This window comes from Pelodiscus sinensis, chromosome 5 (genome assembly GCF_052426305.1).
Source record: "Pelodiscus sinensis isolate ZL-2025 chromosome 5, ASM5242630v1, whole genome shotgun sequence".
In the NCBI taxonomy this organism is placed as follows: Eukaryota; Metazoa; Chordata; order Testudines; family Trionychidae; genus Pelodiscus; species Pelodiscus sinensis.
The window spans coordinates 31,727,296-31,753,406 of record NC_143056.1 but is presented as its reverse complement, the minus strand read 5'-3'; the positions used below and the strand labels follow the sequence as shown (position 1 = coordinate 31,753,406).

General features: G+C 45.1%; 1 protein-coding gene across 2 annotated transcripts in view; it reads right to left on the bottom strand.

Annotated features, from left to right (window-relative positions):
- Positions 1-26,111, bottom strand: part of RPS6KA5 (ribosomal protein S6 kinase A5) — a 189,330-nt gene that overhangs the window by 88,705 nt on the left and 74,514 nt on the right. For both annotated transcript variants that reach the window (XM_089778385.1, XM_089778384.1), the window contains exon 4: positions 21,323-21,438. In XM_089778385.1, the coding sequence (XP_089634511.1) occupies positions 21,323-21,438 (116 nt within the window). The remainder of the gene's footprint in view (positions 1-21,322; positions 21,439-26,111) is intronic.

Genomic DNA, 26,111 nt, shown 5'->3' with positions numbered 1-26,111 from the left:
AAATTAGCAAAACGCTAATTCGAACTAGTTTTTTAGTCTGGATCCGCTAGTTCGAATTAGCTTAGTTCGAATTAACTAATTTGAACTAAGTTAGTTCGAATTAACGTTGTAGTATAGACATACCCTGAGAGAGTCCTCTGCAGCTGAGAAACAATGCTTCACTCCAAGAAACAATGCTTCACTTTCTGTAAGTAGGGTAAGGTTTAGGTAGTTTTGTTAGGCTTTATTGTTTTAAGGGTTGGGTATGGGACCTGATATCTGGCACTGCGTAAGAGATGTTTGGCTTTTCTTTTTAACTAAGTTCTAGCCCATGGTGTAATTCCTCCATGAGTATATTTTGTTACCTTTCCATCTGATCCTTATGCTTGCAACAGGAATATTGTTGTAATAATAAAAGTCTTCTCTTTTCTTTTTATTAACCTGGCATTGGTTACTTGTGTGTCCTGATTTTTATAATAGGGGTGAGATTTCCCAAATGATCTTTCCCCTAATCTCGTTATTACTATTTGGATGGTGGCAGCGGAAGTTTTATTCCCAAAATCTAGGTTTTTTAGATTTTAGGGGAAGTTTTATACCAAAGCCTGGTAGATAAGGCTTTGGGGTACACTTGCTGGCCCCCACTTCTACATTTATCATGCCAGAGTGGGGAAGGAGCCATAACAAAAGGTACAAGTTACATTAACAAAGACAGCTTGTTTTCAAATGACTATTCATAGAATCACAGAATAGTAGAACTTGAAGGGACCTTGAGAGATCATCATGTCCAATTCCCTGCCCTCACGGCAGGACCAAGCACCATCTAGATCATCCCTGACAGATGTCTGTCTAACAGGCTCTTAAATATCTCCAGTGATGGAGATTCCACAACCTTCCTAGGCAATTTATTCCAATGTTTAACCACTCTGACAGCTAGGAAGTTTTTCCTAATGTCCTACCTAAACCTCCCTTGATGAAGTTTAAGCCCATTGCTTCTTGTCCTATCATCAAAAGCCAAGGAGAACAACCTTTCCCCCTCCCCCCATGACACCCTTTTAGATACCTGAAAACTGCTATCATGTCCCCTCTCTCAGTCTTTTCTTTTCCAAATTAACAAGCCCAATTCTTTCAGCCTTCCCTCATCACTTGTGTTTTCTAGACCTTTAATCATTTTTGTTTCTCTTCTCTGGACCTTCTCCAATTTCTCCACATCTTTCTTGAAATGAGGTGCCCAGAACTGGACACAATACTCCCACTGAGGCCTAATCAGTGCAGAGTAGAGCAGAAGAAGAAGTGACTCACCCTGTGCAGTAACAATGGTTCTTCGAGATGCGTGTCCCATGGGTGCTCCACTGTAGGTGTCGGGCTTGTCCTGGAGCCGCAGTTAGGAGATCTTTTTAGCCGTAGTCCACCGGACCGCATATGCGCTAACGCGGCTCTTGCTTTTTCGCGCCTTTTGTGTGCGCACAGTCCGGCGCCCGCCAGTTCTCTTTATGCATTCAACGATGATTGAGGAGATGCGTTGTAAGGATAACGATTGTCTCCTAGAGCGTCAGTCATGGATACTAGGAGCATGTTCAATTTCCACAGTAGTTTGGTTCTTTCTATGTAAAAAGCAAGTGCTCGTCTAACATCGAGTGTGTGCAAATGTGCTTGTTCCGCAGAAGAGTGTGGCTTGGGATAAAAAATGGGGAGAACTATCGGTCCGTTAATATGGAACTGTGAGTTAACTTTCGGAAGGAAACTCGGTTGAGGGCGTAATATGACGCCTTGAGAAGTAAACACTGTATAGGGAGGTGAGGCTGATTGAGCAGCTAGTTCGACGACTCTCCTTGCTGAGGTTACTGCAAGCAAGAAGATAACTTTCATAGAAAGAATGTGAAGATCACAGGTTCGAAAGGTTTGTTTGTCAGAGCGTTGAGGACTAGCTCTAGGTCTCAGGATCTGCTGGTCGAATGTGATGTGGAAAGAGATTAGCCAGGCCTTTCACAAACCTTTTTGTCATAGGGTGTGAGAAAACTGAGTATCCATCCACAGAATGGCGGAAAGCAGTGATCGCAGCTACGTGCACTTTAATGGACGCACAGGTAAGGCCGGAGTCCTTGAAGTGCATGAGGCAATCTAGGATTCGTTGGATAGGTGCAGAATCCGGGTTTAAACCCATGTGCGCACACCAAGACAAGAATCGCAACCACTTTTGAAGGTAGGTAGTATGTGTAGATTGTTTTCTACTATGTAAAAGGACATGCCTGTTTTCTACTATGTAAAAGGACAGAATTGGAACACACTAGCTCTGTTTGTTGGAACCATCCAAGTACCAAGCCGTCTGTGCCAAGTGGTCAATCTGCAGGTGAAGCAGGGAATGATGGTTCTGTGAGAGCAGGTCATGACGCTTGGACAAAGGGTACGGAGGGCGAGCCGACATACGATGCAGGTAAGGAAACCATGTTTGTCATGGCCAGTAGGGTGCTATCAGAATTACTGTGGCCTCATCTGCGCGTATTTTCCCCAGAACCCTGGGAATCAAGGGCATGGGAGGGAACGCATATAAGAGATGGTGGGACCAACTATATAGGAAAGCATCCCCTCTGGATTTGTGCCCGATCCCAGCTCTCGAGCAGTATTGGGGGCACTTTGCATTGCAATATGTGGCAAAAAGGTCTATTGCTGGAAACCCCCAATAGTGAAATATTGTGGAAAATCCTTGGGAATGTAGCTCCCATTTGAAATTCTGGGAGAAATGCCTGCTCAGCGCATCGCCCATACAATTTTGTTGGCCAGGCAAGTACTCGGTGATGAGGGAGATTTTGTGGCGATTGCACCAGTTCCATAAATGTATCGCTTCGGCGCAGAGTGATCGGGATCGAGCTCCCCCTTGTCTGTTTATGTAGTATACCGTGGTCATATTGTCAGTGAGGACTCATATGACTCAGTACTGAATAACAGAGAGGAAATGATGACAGGCGTTGAAAAGCGCTCTGAGATCTAGACAATTGATATGCATTAAGGCCTCCTTGGGAGACCATCAGCCTTGTACTTGCTCGCGGTTCAGGTGGGTGCCCCATCCAAGAAGAGGTGCATCGGTAGTGATCTGCATTGTTGGCTGAGGGCGGTGGAAGGGCATACCTGACATTAGGTTCTCGGGTGTCGTCCACCAGGTTAGTGATTTCCTGACGTAGGAAGGAATCGATACCGTCCTGTGACCGTCGTGGATGTTTGGTAGATTGTTGCTATCCAGTGCTGGAGGCAGCGAAAATGAAACACTGCGTGAGAAGTATTTGGATCAAGTCCTGTATTGCCTGGAACCTGGATATTGGTAGGAAGGCATGCGTTCTGAGAGAGTCCAGCTGGCGCCGATGAATTATATAGACAGATGAGGAACCATAGACGACTTTGCAACATTGAGAATCAGACCCAACGCATCCAAGACCATAGTTGTGATATCTGTAGTGGTGAGTGCCTCTGTCAAGGAAGGGGCTCTGATAAGGCAGTCGTCCAGATAGGGGAATATCATTACCCCAAGGCGACGAAGGAACGCTGCAACTAATGTCTTGGAAAAGACCCTGGGAGCCGATGAGAGGCCGAAGGGTAGGGCCTTGTATTGAAAATGGTCTGCACCGATTTGGAAGCGTAAGAATCGTCTGTGGGACAGATGGATGACCACATGGAAGTACGCATCTTGGAGATCGAGGGACGTGAACCAGTCTCCACCATGAAGCGCTGGTATAATCATAGCTAGGGTGACCATGCAAAACCGTTGTTTCCGTAGGTAGCGATTGAGACCCCGAAGGTCTAATATTGGCCTCCAACCCTGATTTTTTCTCTGTTAGAAAGTATCGGGAGTAAAATCCTCTGCCGTGAAACTCGTCTGGGTTAGTCTCTAATGCCCTGATCATAAGCAGACAAGTAACCTCCTGCCTGAGCAGGGGTTTGTGAGATGGGTCCCTGAAAAGGGACAGGGCAGGCAGGGATGGAGGAGGTAACCATGTGAAGGGGATGGTGTACCCTAGCTCGATGGTCTGGAGAACCCATTTGTTGGTGGTAATGTAAGCCCAGTGATGGAAAAAGGGCCTCAAACAATGGTGGAAAAGAGCATTCGTGACACGGGAGGAATTGCGGAGAGGCACAGTTCTCAGTCCTTCAACCATAGTGTCAAACTTGTTGCTTGGTGTTATGCTGACTGGACATTTTTGGTGGTGGACGCCTTCTCTGCTGACGCTGTTTACATCTGTGCTGCTCCTGTTGTGTGTTCAAGGGAATGTGTTGGGTAAATAGCATCTGTCTCTGTTAGGGGGTGTATCTCTTCCGACGATATGGCGGGGTGTACATCCCAAGAGTCTTAAGGGTTGTTCTAGAGTCCCTCCCTGAATGAAGTAGCTGATCCGTTTTTTCAGAGAAAAGATTTTGTTTGTCGAACGGAAGGTCTTCAAGTTTTGGCAGGAGGTCTTTGGGGGTGGATGATTGCTGCAACCAAGAGGCCCTGTGCATAACAATAGAGGTGCCAGTGATATGGCTGCAGTGTCGGCCGCATCTAGAGCTATATGAAGTGCTGTTCCAGATGCTGCATAACCCTCCTGCACTACTGCTTTTAGGATGTCTCGTTTCGTGTCCGGTAAATGCTCCAGGAGTGGTACGAGCTTTGAATAATTATCAAAGCTACAGTTGACAAGTAGTGCGGAATAATTTGCCATGCGTAAGGCTAAAGTTGCCGAAGAATACACCTTCCGGCCAAATAAGTCTAACCGTTTGCTATCTTTGTCAGCGGCTGTGGGCTTATGTTGGGAAGCCTTCACCTTCTGTTGCACTGCATCCACAACCAGCGAGTTCGGTTGTGGATGAGTGAAGAGAAACTCCATCCCCTTTGCGGGGACGAAGTACTTTTTGTCTGCCTTTTTATTAGTAGGAGGAGCAGAAGCTGGACTCAGTCACAAGTCGTCTGCTATTTCAAGAATAGCATCGTCCAATGGCAAAGCGATCTTGGTTTGATGCGTTTGCTTAATATTATGCAGCAGATGGTGCTGTTTTTGTTGGACTTCTGCTTGCTGTACCCGTTTACTATCGGCTACTCTTTTAAAGAGTTCCTGAAAATGATGTAAGTCATCTGAAGGGGAGGTATCGCCTTGAAAAACTGCGTCATTCGGGGAGGATGACTCCTCATCAGTGGGCGAACAACCCTGAGGCCCTTCCTGTGCAACTGTAGGTCATTGCTAGTATTGAGAATGGGATGTAAGGGACGAAGGGACGCCGGAAGGTGTCGGCAGTCTTGATGGAGGCGGTGATGAAGGTCATTCTTGTGCCGGTGAGGAATGAGAATGGTGTGTTGATGATGGCGAAACTGTACATCACTGATGTGAATATGAGTGACTGTAGTAAGATGGTGACCGATGATAACGCCGAGATCTATGAGGTGAAGCATTATACACCCGGCCACGAGAGCCCTGGTGGCCAGAATAGGAAGAACGAGTTGGTGATCTAGGGGATCTCAACCTTCCCCTGGGATGGCTGAAGTGACTCGGTGAGCGACACCCATGGTAGTAATGTTGTCGGTACGGTGAAGGGCTATAGCTCCTATGTGAGTACCGCGACGAGCATCTGGAATATGGAGGGTGGGGTGATGGAGGCTCTGGTGAGAATTGTGCGGGTTCCGGGCTGGGCGAAAGGGTTGGCAGTTTTCGAACTCCTTGATGGCTGTGAGTAGGAAAATGCTCCGAAGAAGATGAAACAGGTATGGAAAACCTGGTACAGGCAGGGCGTTCGTCACGCCTGATTGTTTCATGTGGTCGTGGCACCGCGATCACTGAAAGTGGAGATGGCACCAGTGAGTGTGTTGGAGTAGGCAAACGTCTCGGCGCCATTGATTGGCTCGGTGCCAGCACCGGTGAATGCCTTGGTGCGGAAGAACGGCTCCATGCAGGAGAGCCCTGTGGTAACGGTGAGCGCCTCTGTGCCAGCGAGCATCTCAGCACGGGAGAGCGCCTCGGTGCCGGAGAATGGCTCGGTGCTGGAGAACACCTGTGCACCAGCGAGCGGTTCAGAGGCTGAGGGCGTCTCGATGCGGGAGAACGCCTAGAAGCCTGAGGCTGCTCCACTGTCGGGGAGCGCGTTGGAGACGGCAGCTTCAGCATTGCCGACTGAGGCACCAGAGGCGTGGTTGAGGCAGTCAAGGAGGACAAAGAGGGACTAGGCGCTGACTTGCTGCGGCTTTGCTTCGGTTTTTCGGAGCCCTCTCTAAGAGACGTCCCCGAGGTACCAGGTTGATCCCCAACGCTGGCCCGTGAAGGGGGTAGCAAAGGAGAGGGCGATGGTCTCTTCTTTGTCCTTTTGGTTATGGGCTTCGAGGGTTTCAGGGGAGGTGAATCGTCGGAGCCCTGAGGCTGTAAAGCCTTATCAAAAAGGAGCATTTTCAACTGCATGTCCCTGTCCCGCCTAGCTCGTGCAGTCAACTTGGAACAATGGGGACATTTCTGCGGTATGTGGCCCTCTCCTAGGCATCATATGCACAGAGAGTGGCCATCAGACGCCAGCATTGCCTCTTGGCAAGTCGCGCATTTTTTGAAACCGGGCGATCCCGGCATTTCTGTACAGGTAAATAAAAAACACTAACCGACTAACTATATACAGAAAAAAAATTTTTTTGACTACGACTATAGAAAAAAAACTAACTATTAAACAGATTAACTAGAAATAATAAAGGAATACTCTCTCTCTGTCCTGACAGGATTTGAGGAGAGCACGTTCACTCCGTCCACGGCCGAGGACGGTCAGGAACCACTGGTGGGCACTGGACCACATGCACATAAAAGGCGCGAAAAAGCACGAGCCACGTTCGCACATGTGTGGTCCAGCAGACTACGGCTAAAAAGATCTCCAGCTAAAAAGGTATCCCGGCTAAAAAGATCTCCGAACTGCGGCGCCGGGACAAGCCCGACACCTACATTGGAGCACTCACGGGATACCGCTCGAAGAAGAAGAATGACTTCTCATGTCTTGCTCACAACACTCCTGTTAATGGATCCCAGAATCATGTTTCCTTTTTTTGCTACAGCGTCACACTATTTATCTCAGACCATTTTTCCAGTTTGTCCCAATCATTATGAACCTAAGATTCAAAGAACTTGCAACCACTCCCAGTGTTGTATCATCTGCAGATTTAATAAGAATACTCTCTATGCCATCATCTAAATTGCTGGTGAAGATATTGAACAGAACCAGTACCAAAACAGACCTCCGTAGAAATCTACTTGTTATGCCCCTCCAACATGATTGTGAACCATTAATAACTACTCTCTGAGAATGGTTATCCACCCATTTAAGCACCCACCTTACAGTAGCCCCATCTAAGTTGTATTTGCCTAGTCTATTGTTAAAAAGATCATGTGAGACTATGTCAAAAGCCTTACAAAAGTTTACGTATGCCACGTCATCACTTCTCCCTTATTCACAAGACTTGTTATCCTATCATAGTTATCAGATTGGTTTAACATGATTGTTCTTTACAAATCCATGCTGGCTGTTACCTATCACTTTATCGTCTTCCAGATGTTTGCAGATGAATTCCTTAATTACCTGCTTCATTATCTTTCCTCACGTAGAAGTTAAACTGACTTGTCTATAGTTTTCCAGGTTGTTCTTATTTTCCTTTTTATAGATGGGAACTATATTTGCCATTTTCCAGTCGTCTAGAATCTTTCCCGACTTCCATCATTTTTAAAAAACGGAAGCTAAAGGCTCAGATATCTCCTTGAGTGTTCTAGGATGCATTTCATTGGACCCTGGTGACTTGAAGACATCTACCTTTTCTAAGTAATTTTTAACTTGTTCTTTTTTTATTTTATCTTCTAAATCTACCCCATTTCCACTAGCATTTACTATGTTAGGCATCCCTTCATCATCAAACTTCTTGTTGAAGACCAAAACAAAGAATCCATTAAGCACCTCTGTCATTTCCAAGTTTCCTGTTATTGTTTCTTCCTTTTCATTGAGCAATGAGCCTACCCTGTCCTTGGCCTTCCTCTTTCTTCTAAGTCTTCTTGTTACCCTTTATGTCTCTAGCTAGATTGAAACTGTATCATGCCTTTGCCTTTCTAATCTTGCCCCTGCATACCTGTGTTGTTTGCTTATATTCGTTCTTTATAATTTGACCTAGTTTCCACTTTTTATATGACTCCTTTTTGATTTTTAGATCATGCAAGATTACTTCTCAATGTCCCCAATGAGCATGAATTCACACTACCATCAGCTGTGTGAGTAGGAGGGACTTAGGTAGTTTCAGTTTAGAAGAGTAGAAAACAACACTTGCCACTGTAGGGAGCCTTATGATTAGCTCATCAGCTTGATAGCTCTGAAAAGAAAGCCAGCCATACAAAAGGCTAAACCAGACAGAAGAAAAGAGGCTACACATAAATGTGGCTATGTTGCGATGTACTTGAAACATAAAACAGCAATAAAGACACCTGGTGGAGTTAACTGCTGGAATTAAGCATGCTGATTAATTTAGAAAAAGAACTTACCAACCAGGAGCTCATTCACAGGTTCACAAATCTATATTTAGAATCTAAATGAAAGTGACTCGACTTTTAGAAGGGCTGAGTCCCCACAATGAATACTTTTTACCCTGGTTTTTAATAAGAATGACTGTATGAAACACGTTCATGGAGGCAGTATGGCTGATGGAAATGAGGATCTAGAAATGGAAATTACTACATCTGAGATGGGGGAAAAAAAACCTTGAAAAGCTTACTGCGCTCAAATAGGAGGGACTGGATAATTTCCATCCCAGAACACTGGAAGAACTGGCACGTGAGATCAATAATCTAATAACAAAGATTTTTCATAAATGTGCCTATGTAGGAGGATATGACTGGAGAATACTTAACATCATACCTCTATTTTTTAAAAGTGATTTGGACACTTACACACCTATCAAATTAACCTTAATAGTATCTTATGCTTTAAAATTAATTGTAAGGAAATAATTAAATTAATGGAAACAAACAGTAAAAGAAGTATAAGGCATTGCATGTTTAGCAAAAGCATATCACGCCAAATTAACCTGATATGCTACTTTGAGAAAAATAACTGAATTTTTTAGATAGTGGAAACACAATGGAGCTAATACACTTAGACTTCAACAGAGCATTCAATATGCTATCTCATAGAAAATTATTAGTTTAATTAGGGAAAATGGGGGTCGGTACAAGAATTGTAAGGTGGATAAGGAATTGGCTAAAGGGGAGAAAGCAACAGGGTATCTTAAAAGATGAACTATTAGACTGAAAGGAAATTATTTGTGGAAATCCTCAAAGATCAGTCTTAAAATCAATCTTATTCATATTAACAACCTTAACACAAAAAGTACAAGTGTGTTAATGAAAACTGATGATGATGCCAAGTTGGGAGGAACTGTCAATATGGAGAAAAATAGGAATATTATACATGGGGATCTGGATATTCTTGTGAAAAATGGGAGTGGGAAAAATGGGATGAGACTCAATAATAGAAAGTACAAGATCACTGTACTTAGGATCTAATAGGAAGTTCTGCTGGCTACTCATCAGCTTGAAGTGACAAAGAAGAAAGACTTAAGGATTAGGGTCAGTCACAGCATAAGCAAAAGTTACTCACCTATGCAGTAACTGGAGTTCTTCAACATGGGTGTCCCTGTGGGTGGTCCATGTGTGGTGCCATCCTGATGCCCAGATTAGAAATCTTGAAGCATTCTAGTATGGGCTACGCATACACATGCACAGCCAGAGCCTCCCAAGTCCTTTACATTGGAGGACCACATCTCCAAAGCACAGGTGAGGGAAGGTGGGTCATGGAGCACCCACAGAGATGAGCACCCATCTCAAAGAACTCCAGTTACCACACTGGTAAGTAACCTTCCCTTCTTCCTTTAGAGATGGGTGCTCCACGCTTAGGCCGTGTCCAGACTCAGAGGTTTTTTCGGGAAAAGTAGCCTTTTCCCGAAAAAACTTCCCCTGCGTCCAAACTCAAGCCGCGTTCTTTCGAAATTATTTCGAAAGAACGCGGCTTTTCTTTCGATGGCAGTAAACCTCAATTTACGAGGAAGAACACCTTCTTTCGAAAGTTCCTCTTTCGAAAGAAGGCGTTCTTCAATGTAAAGAGGCCGTCTTCGAAAGAGAGCATCCAGACTCGCTGGGTGCTCTCTTTCGAAAAAGCGGATTTCTCTTTCGAAAGATCCGCCTGCAGTCTAGACGCGATCTTTTGAAAGAGGCTCTTTCGAAAGATGCTTTCGAAAGAGCCTCTTTCGAAAGAAGCCTGCAGTCTAGAAATAGCCTTAGTGACTAAAGAGCAGTTTCCTCTTAAGGTGATAGGGGCTTCAGAGTGTCTCGAAACACTGAGGAGAGTACTGCCTTGCCTACAGAAGTGTCAGTTCTGGGACCAAAAGTGAGTGCACAATGGTTGGCAAATGTATCCTGGGATGCCCAGGTGGCAGATTTCCGTTATGGGCACATTGTATAGATATGCTATTGAGGTGGAAACAGATCTCATGGGATGTACTGTCAGGTGGCAAGGAGATTGACATCCCCTGAGTTTATAGCATTAACATATGCAGACTTCAACCTATTTGGAAATCCTTTGTTTGGAGAGTGAAGTACCCTTGGAGCAGTCTGCCACGGATACAAATAACTGAGAAGTCTTCCTAAAGGTTTTCATTCTGTCTAGGTAAAAAGCAAGTGCTCATCTGATGTCCAGGGAGTACATGGAAACTACAAATGCATTAGCATGTGGTTTTGGAAAAGATAGGGAAAGTTGCGCAGGTTAATTCATGGGAAAAGAAAAGGGAATCTTAGGTAAGTATTTTGGGTGGGTCCATAAAGTGAACTTGTCTTTAAAAAATATAACGAATGGAAGAAATGCCATGAGTGCTGCTGTGTCTCCCACAAGGCAGGCTGAGGTGATGGCAGTGAGAAAGGAAACCTTCATAGAAAGGTGTAACAATGAACAAGATGCGAGTGGTTCAAAAGGTGACCTGGTAAGAACACGCAGACCTGGGTTTAGGTCCTAAGGTACAATGAGTGGTCTTATATCCTGATGAAGAATTTCAAGTCCTTTTAGGAAACATTTTGTTGTTGAATGAGCAAAGACAGATAGGCCATCCATCTTATGGTGAAAAGCGGCGATAGCTGCAAAACGTACTCTGATGGAGTTAAGAGATAAAGACACTTTTTTGAGTGTAAGGATATAATCCAGTACGAACAGAAGAGATGCTGTCAATGGGTCTGCCTATCTCAACACACTGCAAAGTATTTCCATTTGTGGAAGTACAAAGAGAAGGTGAAGGTTTTCTGCTATGGATGAGAACTTGCTACATCTGCTCCACGTACTCTAACTCAGACTCTGAGCGAGTGTCTAAACTACATGGCTCCATCGATGGAGCCATGTAGATTAGGCTGATCGGCAAAGGGAAATGAAGCCGCAATTTAAATAATCGTGGCTTCATTTAAATTTAAATGGCTGCCACGCTGAGCGGACAAACAGCTGATCAGCTGTTTGTCGGCTCAGCGCACTAGTCTGGACGCTCCCGCGCCGACCTGAAAGCCCTTTATCGACCTCCCCGTTATGCCTCGTAAGATGAGGTTTACCAGGGAGGTCGATAAAGGGCTTTCATGTCGGCGCGGGAGCGTCCAGACTAGCTCGCTGAGCCAACAAACAGCTGATTAGCTGTTTGTTGGCTCAGCGCAGCAGCCATTTAAATTTAAATGAAGCCGCGATTATTTAAATCGCGGCTTCATTTCCCTTTGCCGAACAAACGTCGACGGAGCCATGTAGTTTAGACATACCCTGAGAGTCATGGAATAGCCATGTTGTGAGATAAAATTTGGGTAGCTTAGGATAAGTTTGTTTTCCTTGACCCAAACTGATCAAGTCATCTTGGAGAGGAGAGAAGATTGGTGTATGGATTGACATACTGAATAGTAAGGAGTACCCGGGTTGCCTTGGTGATGCGAGGACTATTAGAATCACTTTGGCCATGTCTGTTCTGATCTTATGAATGACTTTGGACAGTAGAGAGATCGGGGGAAAGGTGGAACACAGAGTGTCTGTTCAGTTAGTGAAGAAAGTGACCCCCTGTGATCTTTGGCCTATGCCTGCCCTGGTACAGAATTGTATGCAGTTGGAGTTGTGGGGCATTGCAAATAGATCAATGGTTTGTTGTCCCCCTCTGAAGAAGGCGTGCAGGACAGAGTTGTTCAGTACCCATTCATGGTATTGGGGAAATTGTCTGCTCAGGGCATCTGCTGTGATGTTGTGCAAGCCTGGGATATAGAATCATAGAATCATAGAATAGGACTGGAAGGGACCTCGAGAGGTCATCGAGTCCAGCCCCCCGCCCTCAAGGCAGGACCAAGCTCCGTCTACACCATCCCTGACAGATGTTTATCTAACCTGTTCTTAAATATCTCCAGAGAGGGAGATTCCACCACCTCCCTTGGCAATTTATTCCAATATTTGACCACCCTGACAGTTAAGAATTTTTTCCTAATGTCCAATCTAAACCTCCCCTGCTGCACTTCAAGCCCATTACTCCTTGTTCTGTCCTTAGAAACCAAGAGGAACAAATTTTCTCCTTTTTCCTTGTGACACCCTTTTAGATATTTGAAAACCGCTATCATGTCCCCCCTTAATCTTCTTTTTTCCAAACTAAACAAGCCTAGTTCATGAAGCCTGGCTTCATAGGTCATGTTCTCTAAACCTTTAATCATTCTTGTCGCTTTTCTCTGTACCCTTTCCAATTTCTCCACATCTTTCTTGAAATGTGGCGCCCAGAACTGGACACAGTACTCCAGCTGAGGCCTAACTAGTGCAGAGTAGAGTGGCAGAATGACATCACGAGTTTTGCTTACAACACACCTGTTGATACAACCTAGAATCGTATTGGCTTTTTTTGCAACAGCATCACACTGTTGACTCATATTCAACTTGTGGTCCACTATGACCCCTAGATCCCTTTCTGCCATGCTCCTTCCTAGACAGTCGCTTCCCATCTTGTATGTATGGAACTGATTGTTCCTTCCTAAGTGGAACGCTTTGTATTTCTCTTTATTTAACCTCATCCTGTTTACCTCTGACCATTTCTCTAACTTGCTACGGTCATTTTGAATTATGTCCCTATCCTCCAAAGAAGTTGCAACCCCACCCAGTTTGGTATCATCTGCAAACTTAATAAGCGTACTCTCTATCCCAATATCTACATCATTGATGAAGATATTGAACAGTACGGGTCCCAAAACAGACCCTTGCGGAACTCCACTTGTTATCCCTTTCCAGCAGGATTTAGCACTGTTAACAACAACTCTCTGACTACGGTTATCCAGCCAATTATGCACCCACCTTATCGTGGCCCTATCTAAGTTATATTTGCCTAGTTTATCAATAAGAATATCATGCGAGACCGTATCAAATGCCTTCCTAAAGTCTAGGTATATGACATCCACCGCTTCTCCCTTATCCACAAGGCTCGTTATCCTATCAAAGAAAGCTATCAGATTAGTTTGGCATGACTTGTTCTTCACAAACCCATGCTGGCTATTCCCTATCACTTTATTACCTTCCAAGTGTTTGCATATAATTTCCTTAATTACCTGCTCCATTATCTTCCCTGGGACAGACGTTAAACTGACCAGTCTGTAGTTTCCTGGGTTGTTCTTATTCCCCTTTTTATAGATGGGCACAATATTTGCCCTTTTCCAGTCTTCTGGAATCTCCCCTGTCTTCCATGATTTTTCAAAGATCATAGCTAAAGGCTCAGATACCTCCTCTATCAGATCCTTGAGTATCCTGGGATGCATCTCATCAGGACCTGGTGACTTGCTGACATCTAACTTTCCTAAGTGATTTTTAACTTGTTCTTTGTGTATCCTATCTTCTAAACTTACCCTCTCTCTGCTTGTATTCACTACGTTAGGCACACCTCCAGACTTCTCGGTGAAGACCGAAACAAAGAAGTCATTGAGCATCTCTGCCATTTCCAAGTTTCCTGTTACTGCTTCTCCCTCCTCACTAACCAGTGGGCCTACCCTGTCCTTGGTCTTCCTCTTGCTTTTAATGTACTTATAAAAGGTCTTCTTGTTTCCCTTTATGCCTGTAGCTAGTTTGATCTCATTTTGTGCCTTTGCCTTTCTAATCTTGCCCCTGCATTCCCGTGTTGCTTGCCTATATTCATCCTTTGTTATTTGTCCTAGTTTCCATTTTTTATATGACTCCTTTCTTATTTTGAGATCGTGCAAGATCTCCTTGTTAAGCCAAGCTGGTCATTTGCCATATTTTCTATCTTTCCTACACAGAGGAATTGTTTGCTTTTGGGCCCTTAACAACGTCCCTTTGAAATACTTCCAACTCTCCTCAGTTGTTTTTCCCTTCAGTCTTGCTTCCCATGGGACCTTACCTACAAGTTCTCTGAGCTTATCAAAATCTGCCTTCCTGAAATCCATTACCTCAATTGTGCTGGTCTCCCTTCTACCTTTCCTTAAGATCATGAACTCTATTATTTCGTGATCACTGTCCCCTATGCTGTCTTCCACTTTCAAGTTCTCAACTAGTTCCTCCCTATTTGTTAAAACCAAATCCAGAACAGCTTCTCCTCTGGTAGCTTTTTCAACCTTCTGAAACAGAAAGTTGTCTCCAATGCAGTCCAGAAACTTATTGGAGAGCCTGTGCCCCGCTGTGTTAGTTTCCCAACATATGTCTGGATAGTTGAAGGCCCCCATCACCACCAAATCTTGGGCTTTGGATAGTTTTGTTAATTGTTTCAAAAAGGCCTCATCCACCTCTTCCACCTGGCTAGGTGGCCTGTAGTAGACTCCTAGCATGATATCACCCTCGTTTTTTACCCCTTTTAGCTTAACCCAGAGACTCTCTACACAGCTATCTCCTACGTTCATCTCCACTTCAGTCCAAGTGTGTACATTTTAATATACAAGGAAACCCCTCCTCCCTTTTTTCCCTGTCTGTCCTTCCTGAGCAAGCCGTACCCTTCCATACCAACATTCCAATCATGTGTCCCATCCCACCAGGTTTCTGTAATACCAATGATATCATAGTTGTATTTATTTGTTAGCAATTCCAGTTCTTCCTGCTTATTACCCATACTTCTCGCATTTGTATATAGGCATCTAAGATACTGATTTGATCTTGCCTCCCTGTTGTGCCCTGACCCTCCTTTCTCCTTGCCATTATAGGCTGTAGTCCCCCCCATTTCCAACCCATCTCCCAGACAACCTCTAGTACCTTGGAGAATATGTTGTGGAGATGTGAATATTGTGCCACATGCAGAAATTCCAGAATTTAGCGTATTGGTACAGTGACTGGGATCTGGCTCTGCCTTGCCTGTTTTATATAAAAAGGCAGGTGTTGTCTGTGAGCACCCGAATGTGGTGACTGTGGAGGAGAGGGAGAAATTGATGGTGAGCATTATGTACAGCACAAAGTTCCAGGAGGTGGATGTGTAAGGATAGCTCCTGAGTTTACCATAAGCTCTGGGTATTATGGTTTTGGAAATGTGCAAACCTTTAAAACAAATGGTTGTTTTCTTGCACTTAATAGCTCTACAACATGCAAAAATAGGTGTTTGTGCCAACTAATATTCAAGACAAATGTTATGCTTCATGGTCAGTATACATGAAGGAGTCTGAAGAGTAAATGGGATCCCTGAGGGAAGGTTGGTTGACTTGGTTCACCAAATAAGGGATTCTTCCATCATGTGTGGTATAGTGAGGTTGATGTTCACAGAGTGCCTGTGAGGTTTGAAGACGGTCGTGAACCATGACTGGAGACACCATGTGTGTAATCGAGCGTCAGTCACCATGAAGGGGAAGACTATCATGTGGTCGAGGAACTCAAGGCACTCCAGGGCTGTGGTATGCAGGAAGTACGACAACATGGACACCAGAGATTGTATTGAGTGGAATCTGTCACTCGGAAGTGATGCCCAAGCTACTGTGGAGATCAAATTTGATCCAATGAAATGTATGGTATGTGTGGGCCGTGATAATTATTTTGCCCAGTTTACCTGAAGGCCTAGACTTTGGAAACATTGTATTGTCGTACATGTGGTATATATTGCCTCATCGTAGGTGTGAGCCTTGAGGAGTCAGTCGTCGAGGCATGGGGATATGATTATCCCAAGAGTGTGAAAGTATGCCATGACAATCTCTAGTACCTTGGAGAATATGTGAGGGGCTGTGGACAGGCTTAAGGGCAGAACACATTATTTGCAGTGATGCATGCCCAGTGTAAAACTCAGGAACTGTCTCTGTGAGAGATGAATTGGGATATGAAAATTATGTGGCAACTTGTGACAGGGTATATCTACCCCGCACTGTTCAAGAAGGGGTTAACTCAGCCTGGAGGGCATGGGAAGCCACACCCCGTGTAGCTTACTGGGCATGCTCTGGCTGCACTAGTATAAGAGAGCTCCTCAGCTCAGTCTGGGCAGGCGGCTGGAGGGGAAGGAGCTCAGGACAGAGCCCGAAAGCAGCCCCTGCAGCAACAGCCGCATGTACAGCCGCTTCAGGAGCAGCAGCCCCGGTGGCAGCAACCGCAGTGACTGCCACTTCAGGAGCAGCAGCCCCAGTAGCAGCAGCAGCCCCAGCCACCCTCGCTTCAGGAGTAGCAGCCCCGTCAGCAGTAACCTCAGCCTCAGCAACCACCCCAGCCAACGAGGACGTCCAGGGGACACCAATTCGCTGAACAAAACCCTGAGGTCCACATTGCATAGTGAGAATGGTAGGAAGTGGCCCAGGCTGGATGATTGGCTTCTGAGGGTTCAGTGTGCTTCAGTGGGAACCCCTTGCTGAGCCGGCTGTGGAAGCTTCCACTGCCTACAGGGATCCTGATCCAGGAGCCGGTGGAATGGGAGGACCTGGGTCTCCCTACCCCCCCAAACCGCCACAGTAACGCCGCTCCCAGGCTCTTTGGGAGGCTTACCTATGAACTAGGCCTGCAGGGCTGTCCATACCCAGAGAAAGGGAACTGTACTTTGGAATTAGGCCAGAGAGTCAGTATTTACCCTAGTAGGGGGAACTGTACTTTGTACCCCAGTACCTGCCTTGCCACTCTCCCATCCAGGCTCCCACGCAGCAGCCCTGACCATTGGAGCAGCCTCCTGCCACCCACCATGCAGCTTGCGACTCCTCTAGTCCCAGCCCCCAGAGCTGCCACCTGCTGCCCATCACACAGCTCCTCCCGCCCCAGCTGCCAGAGAAGCCGCTAGAGCAGCCTCCTGCCACCCACCACGCAGCTTGTAGCTCCTCCAGCCCCAGCCACCATAGCAGCATCCTATCACCACCATGTGGCTTGCAGGTACTCCGGTCCAGCCACCTGAGCAGCCACCTGAGCAGCCAGCACGAAGATCCTCTGACCCTGGCCACCAGAGCAGCCTTCCGCTGCCCACCATGCAGCTCATGGCTCCTCCTGACCTGGCCTCTGGAGCAGCTTCCTCCTGCCCACCGCACAGCTCATGGCTCCTCTGGCCGCAGCTGCCGGAGCAGGCGCCAACCACCCCACATAGCTCCTCCGGCCCCAGCTGCTAGAGCAGCTACCTGCTGCCCACCATGTAGCTCATGGCTCCTCCGGCCCAACCAATGAAGCAACCACCTGCCGCCCACCATGGAGATTCTCCGGCCCTGGTTTCCAGAGAAGCTTTCTGACACCCACTACATTCATGGCTGTGCATCGGCATAGGAGGTGGGCAGGGTGGAAATTTTTTCTGTGCATCCACACAAGTGCACAGCATAGAGGGAACCCTGCTGTGAACTCTCCTACACATGGGGGGAGATGGAAACACCATATGGTGTTTGCGGAGTCCATAATAGCAGACTTGGAGGAAGGTGACGCATGTAGACTGTCCGTCAACTCATGTCAGGTCTTGAACACCAGCTCCATGGCAATCGAGTTCTGTTGTCACCCTCTTAAAGAGGTCTTGAAAAAGGGAGAAGTCATCCGCTGTCCATGATGGGGCCATGACCACATCATCCAGTGATGACAAGGAGTTGGTTGGTGAATTACCTGGAGTTAATTCTTCAGGATCTTGCGCATCAGTTACTTCCAATATGTCCAACTGATTAGAAAGCTGTACTGAAGAAGTAGTGCTCTGTGAGAGCTAGAATGTAGACCGTGGTGTTTTCTATAAGATCACCAAAGATACCATTAAGGCCACTGACCTGGGTACGGCATGGGTGGGGCATCCATGGGTGACCATACCTTGGTGGCATCTCCTGATGAAAAGTGGTCACTGCTGCTATGGTGGGTGCATGCTGAGCAGAGGGTGCCTGAGTAGAACCCAGAGTCGTTGTTCTCCTCTACACTGTTGGTGCCATGACTCATGGCAGTGCCACCAGTGCCAACTTGGGCGGTTTGGATGGCTTATGGTTGGTGTTGAAATGGGTTTAGGTCTTGGGAAAGATCTAACGTGCTTAGTATAATGTAGGTAAAAAGAATACTGTAGACAGGTCTGGAGTGTGCATTTTTTACTCAAAGGAGTTAGCATGAATTTTGGTGAAAAATGTGGAGGTGTTTATCATTTGATTGAGATGGAAGGATGATTGTATTTAAGGGAGGAATCTGGGGTGGGTGTATAACATCACTTTGTTCTTGAAAAAGGTAGTGTATGGAGGATCTGCCATGAATGCTGCAATCTCTCCTACCTGTCTGACTGAAGTGAGGGCTATGAGAAAGGCTGTTTTCATATGTAAGTGCAGTAACAAACCTGCAGCCATTGGTTCAAATGGAGGGTGTGTAAATGCATTTAAGACCAGGTGCACGTCCCAAGACTCTGCAGGTAGAACCACCTCTGGGTAAGGTGTTTGTTAATGATTTAGGAATCTCTTAGTGAGAAGATGTGCAAAAACTGAGGAGTCACCTATCCTGAGGTGAAATGTTGTTATAGCGGCCAGATGAACCTTGATAGAAGTAGTAGCAAGACCTGATTGTTTAAGGTGCAGCAAGTAATCAAGAACAATGGGTAAAGGAGCTGTAAACAGAATGACCTGATGGTCTAGACACTACATGGTAAATTTCTTCCATTTTTGAGAGTGTGTCTTGTGAGTGCTCTGGGCTCTGCTGTGCAGTAAGACATGTTTGTACCTACTGTGAACATTCTAGTTCTGGCTCAGAGAACCATCTAGGAGCCATGCTTTGAGGTGTAGCATGTACAGACTGGGATGAGATTCCGGCAGAAAGAGGAGGTCCAGGGTGTGAGGTAATAGTATTGGAGTTGCGCAGGATGTCCTTGTGAGGAATGGGAACCAGGATTGGCGTTGCCATAAGGAGCGGAGGCGCTTCTGTTTTCAGCACTGCAGGAGTTGGTGAGCGCCTTTTGGGTGGCATGGAGTCCTGAGTTAAAGAAGAAGTCCACTTTTTTGCAGGCTTTTTGTCCTTTTACATATGTTGGGACTCAGAATTTTGCCCTGGGTCTGAGGCAGGGCATAGAGATTTTTCAAACAGTAGGAGCTTCAGCTGTAAGTCTCTGTCTCAGCGAGTTCTAGATTTTAATTTTACACAGTGGGGGCATTTCTGCAACACGAGACTCCCCAAGGCAGCAGACACTTTGTGTGTGTCCATCAGGCACCGGAATGGGGTCGTTGCAGGAGAAACAAGGCTTAAATCCCAGTGAACCAAGCATAATACTAACTAACAGTCAACTAATTAATAAGAGAAAACTCGAGGGAAAAGAAATTTTTTAGAAAAAAGATGAACCACCAACTCCTAACTCTAAACTAACTATGAACTAACTAACAAATAACATACAGGGTTGAAAAAGGTTACTTATCTAATCATGTGAAATGAGCTAAGGAACACCGCCAAGCTACCTGTGTGTAGCAGAGAAGGAACTGGGGGAGGGGGTGTCTTATGCATATGTGATGCCTGCACCGTAGGAGTGTGTGACTATAGGCGTGTGCATGCACAGCCCCAGGGATGCTGAAGACTCCGATTCTTGGCACTGCAGCGGCACACCGACCTGATGTGGAGCACCTCTGGGGACATCTCTCAAAGAACAACAAATGGATATAAACTGGTCATGAATAAATTCTGGATGAGAAATTAAGAAGGTTTCTAACCATCAGAGAGGTGAGGTTCAGCAACAGCCCCCTAATAGGAGTTGTGGGCTAAACAATGTAATTAACTTTAAGATAACTAGACAAATTTATGAGTGTTATTGTATGAAAGGTTATCTTATGATTGTAGGTGACAGGTCTCAGCAGCCCTGGGGCTTACTTCTGGTTTGTGTCATATGTTTTAAAAGCTTAGGCTTAGGGGTGTCAGCCGGACATATGCAGAGCTCAGGAAGGGATTCCTCTACCGCACAATGTATTCTGGTTTTCGATCATTGTTGTTGTTTTTAATCTCCTTCTTCTGAGATATCAAGATGGTCACAGCTAGAAACTGGACATTAGATGGGAGTAGGAAAGGGCTCTGTGAGGGTACTGAACATTCTCTTTCAGGCATTTTGCTAGCTGATTCTTCTTCATATATTCAGGTATCACTGATTGCCACATGTGGGGTTGAGAAGGACTTTTCCTCCCGATCAAGGCAGTGACCTTGAGGGTTTTTTCATATTCCTCCTCAGTGCATGGGTGCATTACTTGCCAGGATGAACTGGGTATATCTCACTTAAATTGTTTCCCAGTCATTCTGGAGTCCTCAAGCACTGGTGCACCTTGTTCAATTTTTTTTCTCTTCCTGTGCAATATAATAGTCTAGACCAAAGTATGTAGACCACAGAAGACTAATTTCAGTTGTTGGGTTTACTGTGTAGGTCCTGGATAGTGTTAAGTGCCCTGTGATATAAATAAGGTCAAACTAAACAATCTAAACTCTATGACTCACAAACCTGAGTGAAGTCAATACAACATCTCTGTAAATTATGCCTCTTAGATACCTATAGGAATTTAGATGGCTAATTTTAGGCCTGAGATTTGAAAATGTTAACCTATAATTTTAATGAAAGGACACGGTTATAAAAGCAGACATCAGATGACTATAGATATCTCTGCTCTTTATACAGAAAGAAAATGAGTCACAATAGCATTGCATGTGTGAAAAGAAGATACTATTGGAAATGGAGATATTCAGAAACCAACAATCAGTTGGAAAAATAAATGCTGGTTTCAGAAGCAGAGAGTAAATTGTCACCTTAATCCATGCACAGATATTACAGCTGAATACCTAATAAAGGGAGAAGTATTTATAATCAATTAATTAATTAATATTTAAAATTGGTAGATAGAATCATGCTTCATCTTTTACATAAAAAATTAATTCCTTTTTAATCATGAAGAGGGAGTTCACAAGAAAGCATTGATGAAAGAAAGTGCCTTACCTTGTGCAGGTGTTCAAGAGCTAGTACAATTTCTCCAATGTATATCTGTACCTCATTTTCTGTAAATCTCTCTCTCTGAGAAAGGTGAGTAAAAAGTTCTCCTCCATTTATATAGTCTATAAATTAAAACAAATAATCTAATAATTTTCTTTTTACTGTGTTTTTATAATTTTTGACATATTAGCATTTCTTGAAAACAAATGTTCTGAACTGAACGCTTTTATTGTATCTTAATATTTTATATATGCATATATACATTTTTACATGTACATATAAAGCATTTGAAATATCTTGATGAAGGAATATGAGAACCATTATAAACTTGCAAATCCAAAACCCAAAATTAGTTTCCCTTAAGCAGACTTTTCACACGGTAATAGCAAAACCCGATTTATATCAAAGAGATTTAAGACAAATTACAAAAAATTTTCTTTTTAAAGAGTCAGTCTTTCATTTATTTACCAAGAGGCTTAGACAAGGAATACAGAACCAACAAACATCATATTTATGCACATTTATAAAAAAAATGAAGGGAAAAGGAGCAGAATCTTCAGTTAACTTTGCACTGCTTGTATGGTACTAAGTTATGTAGCAAAAAAACAGGCTTAAAGTTTGGAGAAAGCCAATGAAGAATTCCCCCTTTATAGAGGAACTCTCTAGTGGCTGAAATTATCAGAGGAATGGTTTCCTCGTGTGCCATCACTTCCCTCCTTTGCCCTTCCTAGGCATGGAACATGGTATTTGGGACAAGTGGTGTTCAAAAACTGGCAAGGGAAGAGAGAGTTACATAGTGCAGTAATAGTGGTTCTTTGAGATGAGTGTCTCCGTGGGTGTTCCACTCTGGGTGCTGGTACATCTTCGCACTGGTGACCAGAGATTTTTCTAGCAGTGTCCGCCGTGCCATGCACGTGCCCTTGCGCTTCCTTGTGCTGTTGGTGTCCGTTAGGCACATGCGTGGCATGGGGCAGCGCGGATCCCTCTGTTCCTTCTCTACCCTTGCTAGTAGAGCATGGGGCTCCAAAACAGGGGAAGGAGGGAAGGTAGTGGAGCACCCATGGGGACAAACATCTCAATGAACCACCGTTACTGCACAAGGTAACTATCTCTTCTTCTTTGAGTAGTGTCCCCATGGGTGCTCCACTCTGGGTGACTATAAAGCAGTGGTTGAATCATGGAGGTGAGTTTGGAGGCCTGCCAGTGTCACTGAGAATAGCACCGCCTGACTGATAGCCATAGATGAAGCAGTGAATGATGCGAGAGCGTAATGCTTTGCAAATGTGTGGTCTGATGAGCAGACAGCTGCTTTACAAATGTCTTGGAACGGTACATTTTTGAGAGGTGGTTGTAGAGGCTATGGTCCTAGTTGAATGGGCAGTGATGGTGTCTGGTGGCTCTTTGTTATGGATGATGTAACATGTGGATACATGCAGAAATCCAATTTGAAATTCTCTGAGAGGAGACCACTTCTCTTTTGAAATGTTTAGCGAAGGATAGGAAGAGTCTGGGTCTTAGTCTCCAAGATTTTGTGCAATCAATGTAAAAAGAAAGAGCCCTATGGACATCAAGGGTGTGCCATGCTGCTTGAGATGGATAGGTGTGTGGCTTGGGGAAGAACACAGGTAAGTGAATGGGTTCATTAATGTGGAAAGGACCTTTGGGAGGAATTTAGGGTGAAGCCTAAGTGTTACTCTATCCTTACTGAAAATTGTATTGTGGGGGGGAGGTCAGCCATTAATGCAGCAAGCTCCCAATGAGAGCTCCTCTACACTCCTGCTGGACGTTATTGCGACCAGGAAAGCAACCTTCATGGATAGGTACAACCACGAGCAGGTTGCTAAAGGTTCAAAAGGTAGCTTCATCAAGCTCTTAAGGACAAGGTTAAGATCCCAGATGGGAATTGATGGGTGAACAGATGGGAAAGTGCTTTGTAGACCAGTGAGAAATCTTTTGATGATTGGGTTAGAGAGTAAAGAGTTGCCATCAGTGGTGCAATGAAAGGCTGCTGCGTGTACTCTGATCGTACTGAAGGCTGGGCCAAACTCCCTTAGATGCAACAGGTAGTCCAATATGAGGGGAATGGGTGTAATTTCAGGAGGCATGGGGTGGTTACGTGTGAGCCACTTGGAGAATCTAGTCCATTTGTAAAGGTAATTTTTTCTGGTGGACTCTCTCCTACCATTGATTAATATTTGTTGCACTTGTTCTGAGCAGGTATTTTTGGCATCTTGGAGCCAAGAAGGAATCATGCATGGAGGTGGAGTTTGTGCGGTTCAGGATGGAGAATTCTACTGTGACTCAGAGAGAAAATTGTGATGAAGTGGAAAGGTGTATGGGTCCGCAACTGTCATTCTGTGGAAGTAAGGGAACCATGTTTGCCTCTGCCACAAGAATTCTGCTGGCTCATTCTGTTCTAATTTTGATGATGACCTTGTAGAGCATGGGAAGGGATAGGAAGGTGTAGAGTAATAGCGTATCCCATTTGATGGAGAAAGCATCCCCAAGGGAGTCCTTTCCTAAGGCTGCTCTGGAGCAATAGAGGTGGCATTTGCAATTGGCTCTGGTCATGAAGAGGTCTATGTCTGGTCGCTCCCACTGGTGGAGGACGTAATTGAGGGCTTGCATGTTTATCTCGCATTCATGGCAGTCGTAGAACTTGAGACTGAGAGCGTCCGCTGTGACATTTAGTACTCCTGGGAGGAAAGTGGCAATAGGGGTAATTTGACGTACCAAGCACCAATTCCAGAGTTTGAGAGCTGCTGTGCATAGGGATGGCAATTGGGCACGGCCTTGCCGGTTGATGTAATACATGCAAGTCGTATTGTGTCTCATAATGTTGATTGTCCTGTGTGCTATGTGGCAAAGGAAATGCTGGTATGCATAGTATACCACTATGAGTTCTAAAAGGTTGATGTGGAGCATTTGCTCGGTGAAGGAACATTTGCCTTGCACAGTGAGGGATCCTAAGTGGGTTTTCCATTGCATGAGTGATGCTTCGGTTGTAATGGTGAGTGTCAGGGCTGGTTGATGGAATGGAACACCACTTAGAACATTGTGTGGATCCGTCCACCAGTCTAAGGAGCTGAGGACTCGTGGTGGGATGGTAAAAGTCTGGGAGAGAGTGTCTCTGGATGGAGTGTAAAGTGTGGTGAGCCAAGATTGAAGGCATCTCATATGGAACCTGGCCACCCTGACAACGTAAGTTGTGGCAGCCATGTGGCCGAGAATTTTTAGGCATTCGCGGACTGTTGTGGTAGAGGTTGCCCGTGCTACTGCTATGAGGTTGCGTAGAATCTAGAACCTGTGTGTAGGCAGAGTTGCTCTGGCTGTGCCAGTATCAATGCATGCGCCTATAAATTCCAGAGCTTGGGTAGAATGGAGTATGGACTGGTAGTTTATATGGAAACCAAGCCAGAGAAAAAGGTCTGTGGTAGTCTTGACCATGTCCTGTGTCTCTCAAAAGGACATGCCTTTTATGAGACAGTCATCTAAGTATGGAAATATTATGACTCCCTGACAATGGAGGTATACCACAATGATGGCTAGGGTTTTGGAAAAAACTCTGGGAGCTATTGAAAGCCCGAAAGGGAGCACTTGGTATTGGTAATGATGAAGACCAACTGTGAATCATAGAAACCACCTGGATGAATTGTTATATGAAAATATGCATCTTGGAGGTCGAGAGCCGAAAGCCAACCTCCTTGATCCAATGCAGGGATTATTGTTGCAAGGGCCACCATTTTGAATTGTTTGTAAGTGACATATTTGTTGAGCCTCCTTAAATCCAGAATGGGTCTCCATCCTCCATTCTTTTTCTGTGTTAGGAAATAAGTTGAGTAAAATCCTCTCCCTTGGAACTCCATTGGTACTGATTCTATAGCAGCTATCTGTAGAAGGTGAAGCACCTCTTGCTGAAAGAGGGCATCATGAAAGGGGTCCCTGAAGAGGGACGGGGTGGGAGGATGGGTAGGAGGAAGAGAGGTCAAGAGGATGGAGTAACCAAACTGGATGAGCTCCAATACCCATTGGTCCGATGTTATTTGTGCCCATTGTTGTCAAAAAGGGCTGGAGGCGATGGTTGAACTGTAAATGATTGATGGTGTGACTGCAGGGAAATTGTCTTTCTGGCTCTCAACCAAACTTTCAAATTTGTTGTTGTAATGTAGAAGGTTGGAATGCCGAAGCTTGATGTTGTTGATGTTGGGGTCTATGTTTCTAACAGAAATCATACCTGGATTGTGGTCAGTATGGTTCCCTGGGCCTTTGATAGGCATTGAATCTGGCTCTCTTGAGGGGTGTGTACATGCCCAGGGTCTGGAGGGTCATATGCGGCAGTCCTTCATTGAATGAAGTACCTCATCCATTTTTGCCACAAAAAGATTGGTCTGGTCTTGTCGAAGGGAAGATCCGCAACCTTTTGCTGCAAGTCCCTTGGTACTCCTGATGCTTGAAGCCAAGTTATCTTGCGCATCACAATAGCCGAGGCTATGACGCGGGCAGCAGCGTCAGTGACATCCATTGCGGACTATAATGGTGTACAAGAAATTGTATGACCCTTCTGCATGATATTGAGGAGGATAGGTCTCTTGTGGTCAGGCAGAAATTGTATTAGCTCCTGAAATTTGGAATAACTGCAGTAATTGTAATCTGCCAGCATGGTGATAAAGTTTGCTGCTCTAAGGATCAAGTTGTTCGAAGAGTATACTTTGCATCCCCTAATGTCCATTCTTTTGTGATCTTTGTCCTGTGGTGTAGATCTGATATTAGGCTCTCAATCTTTCTCTAACGGAGT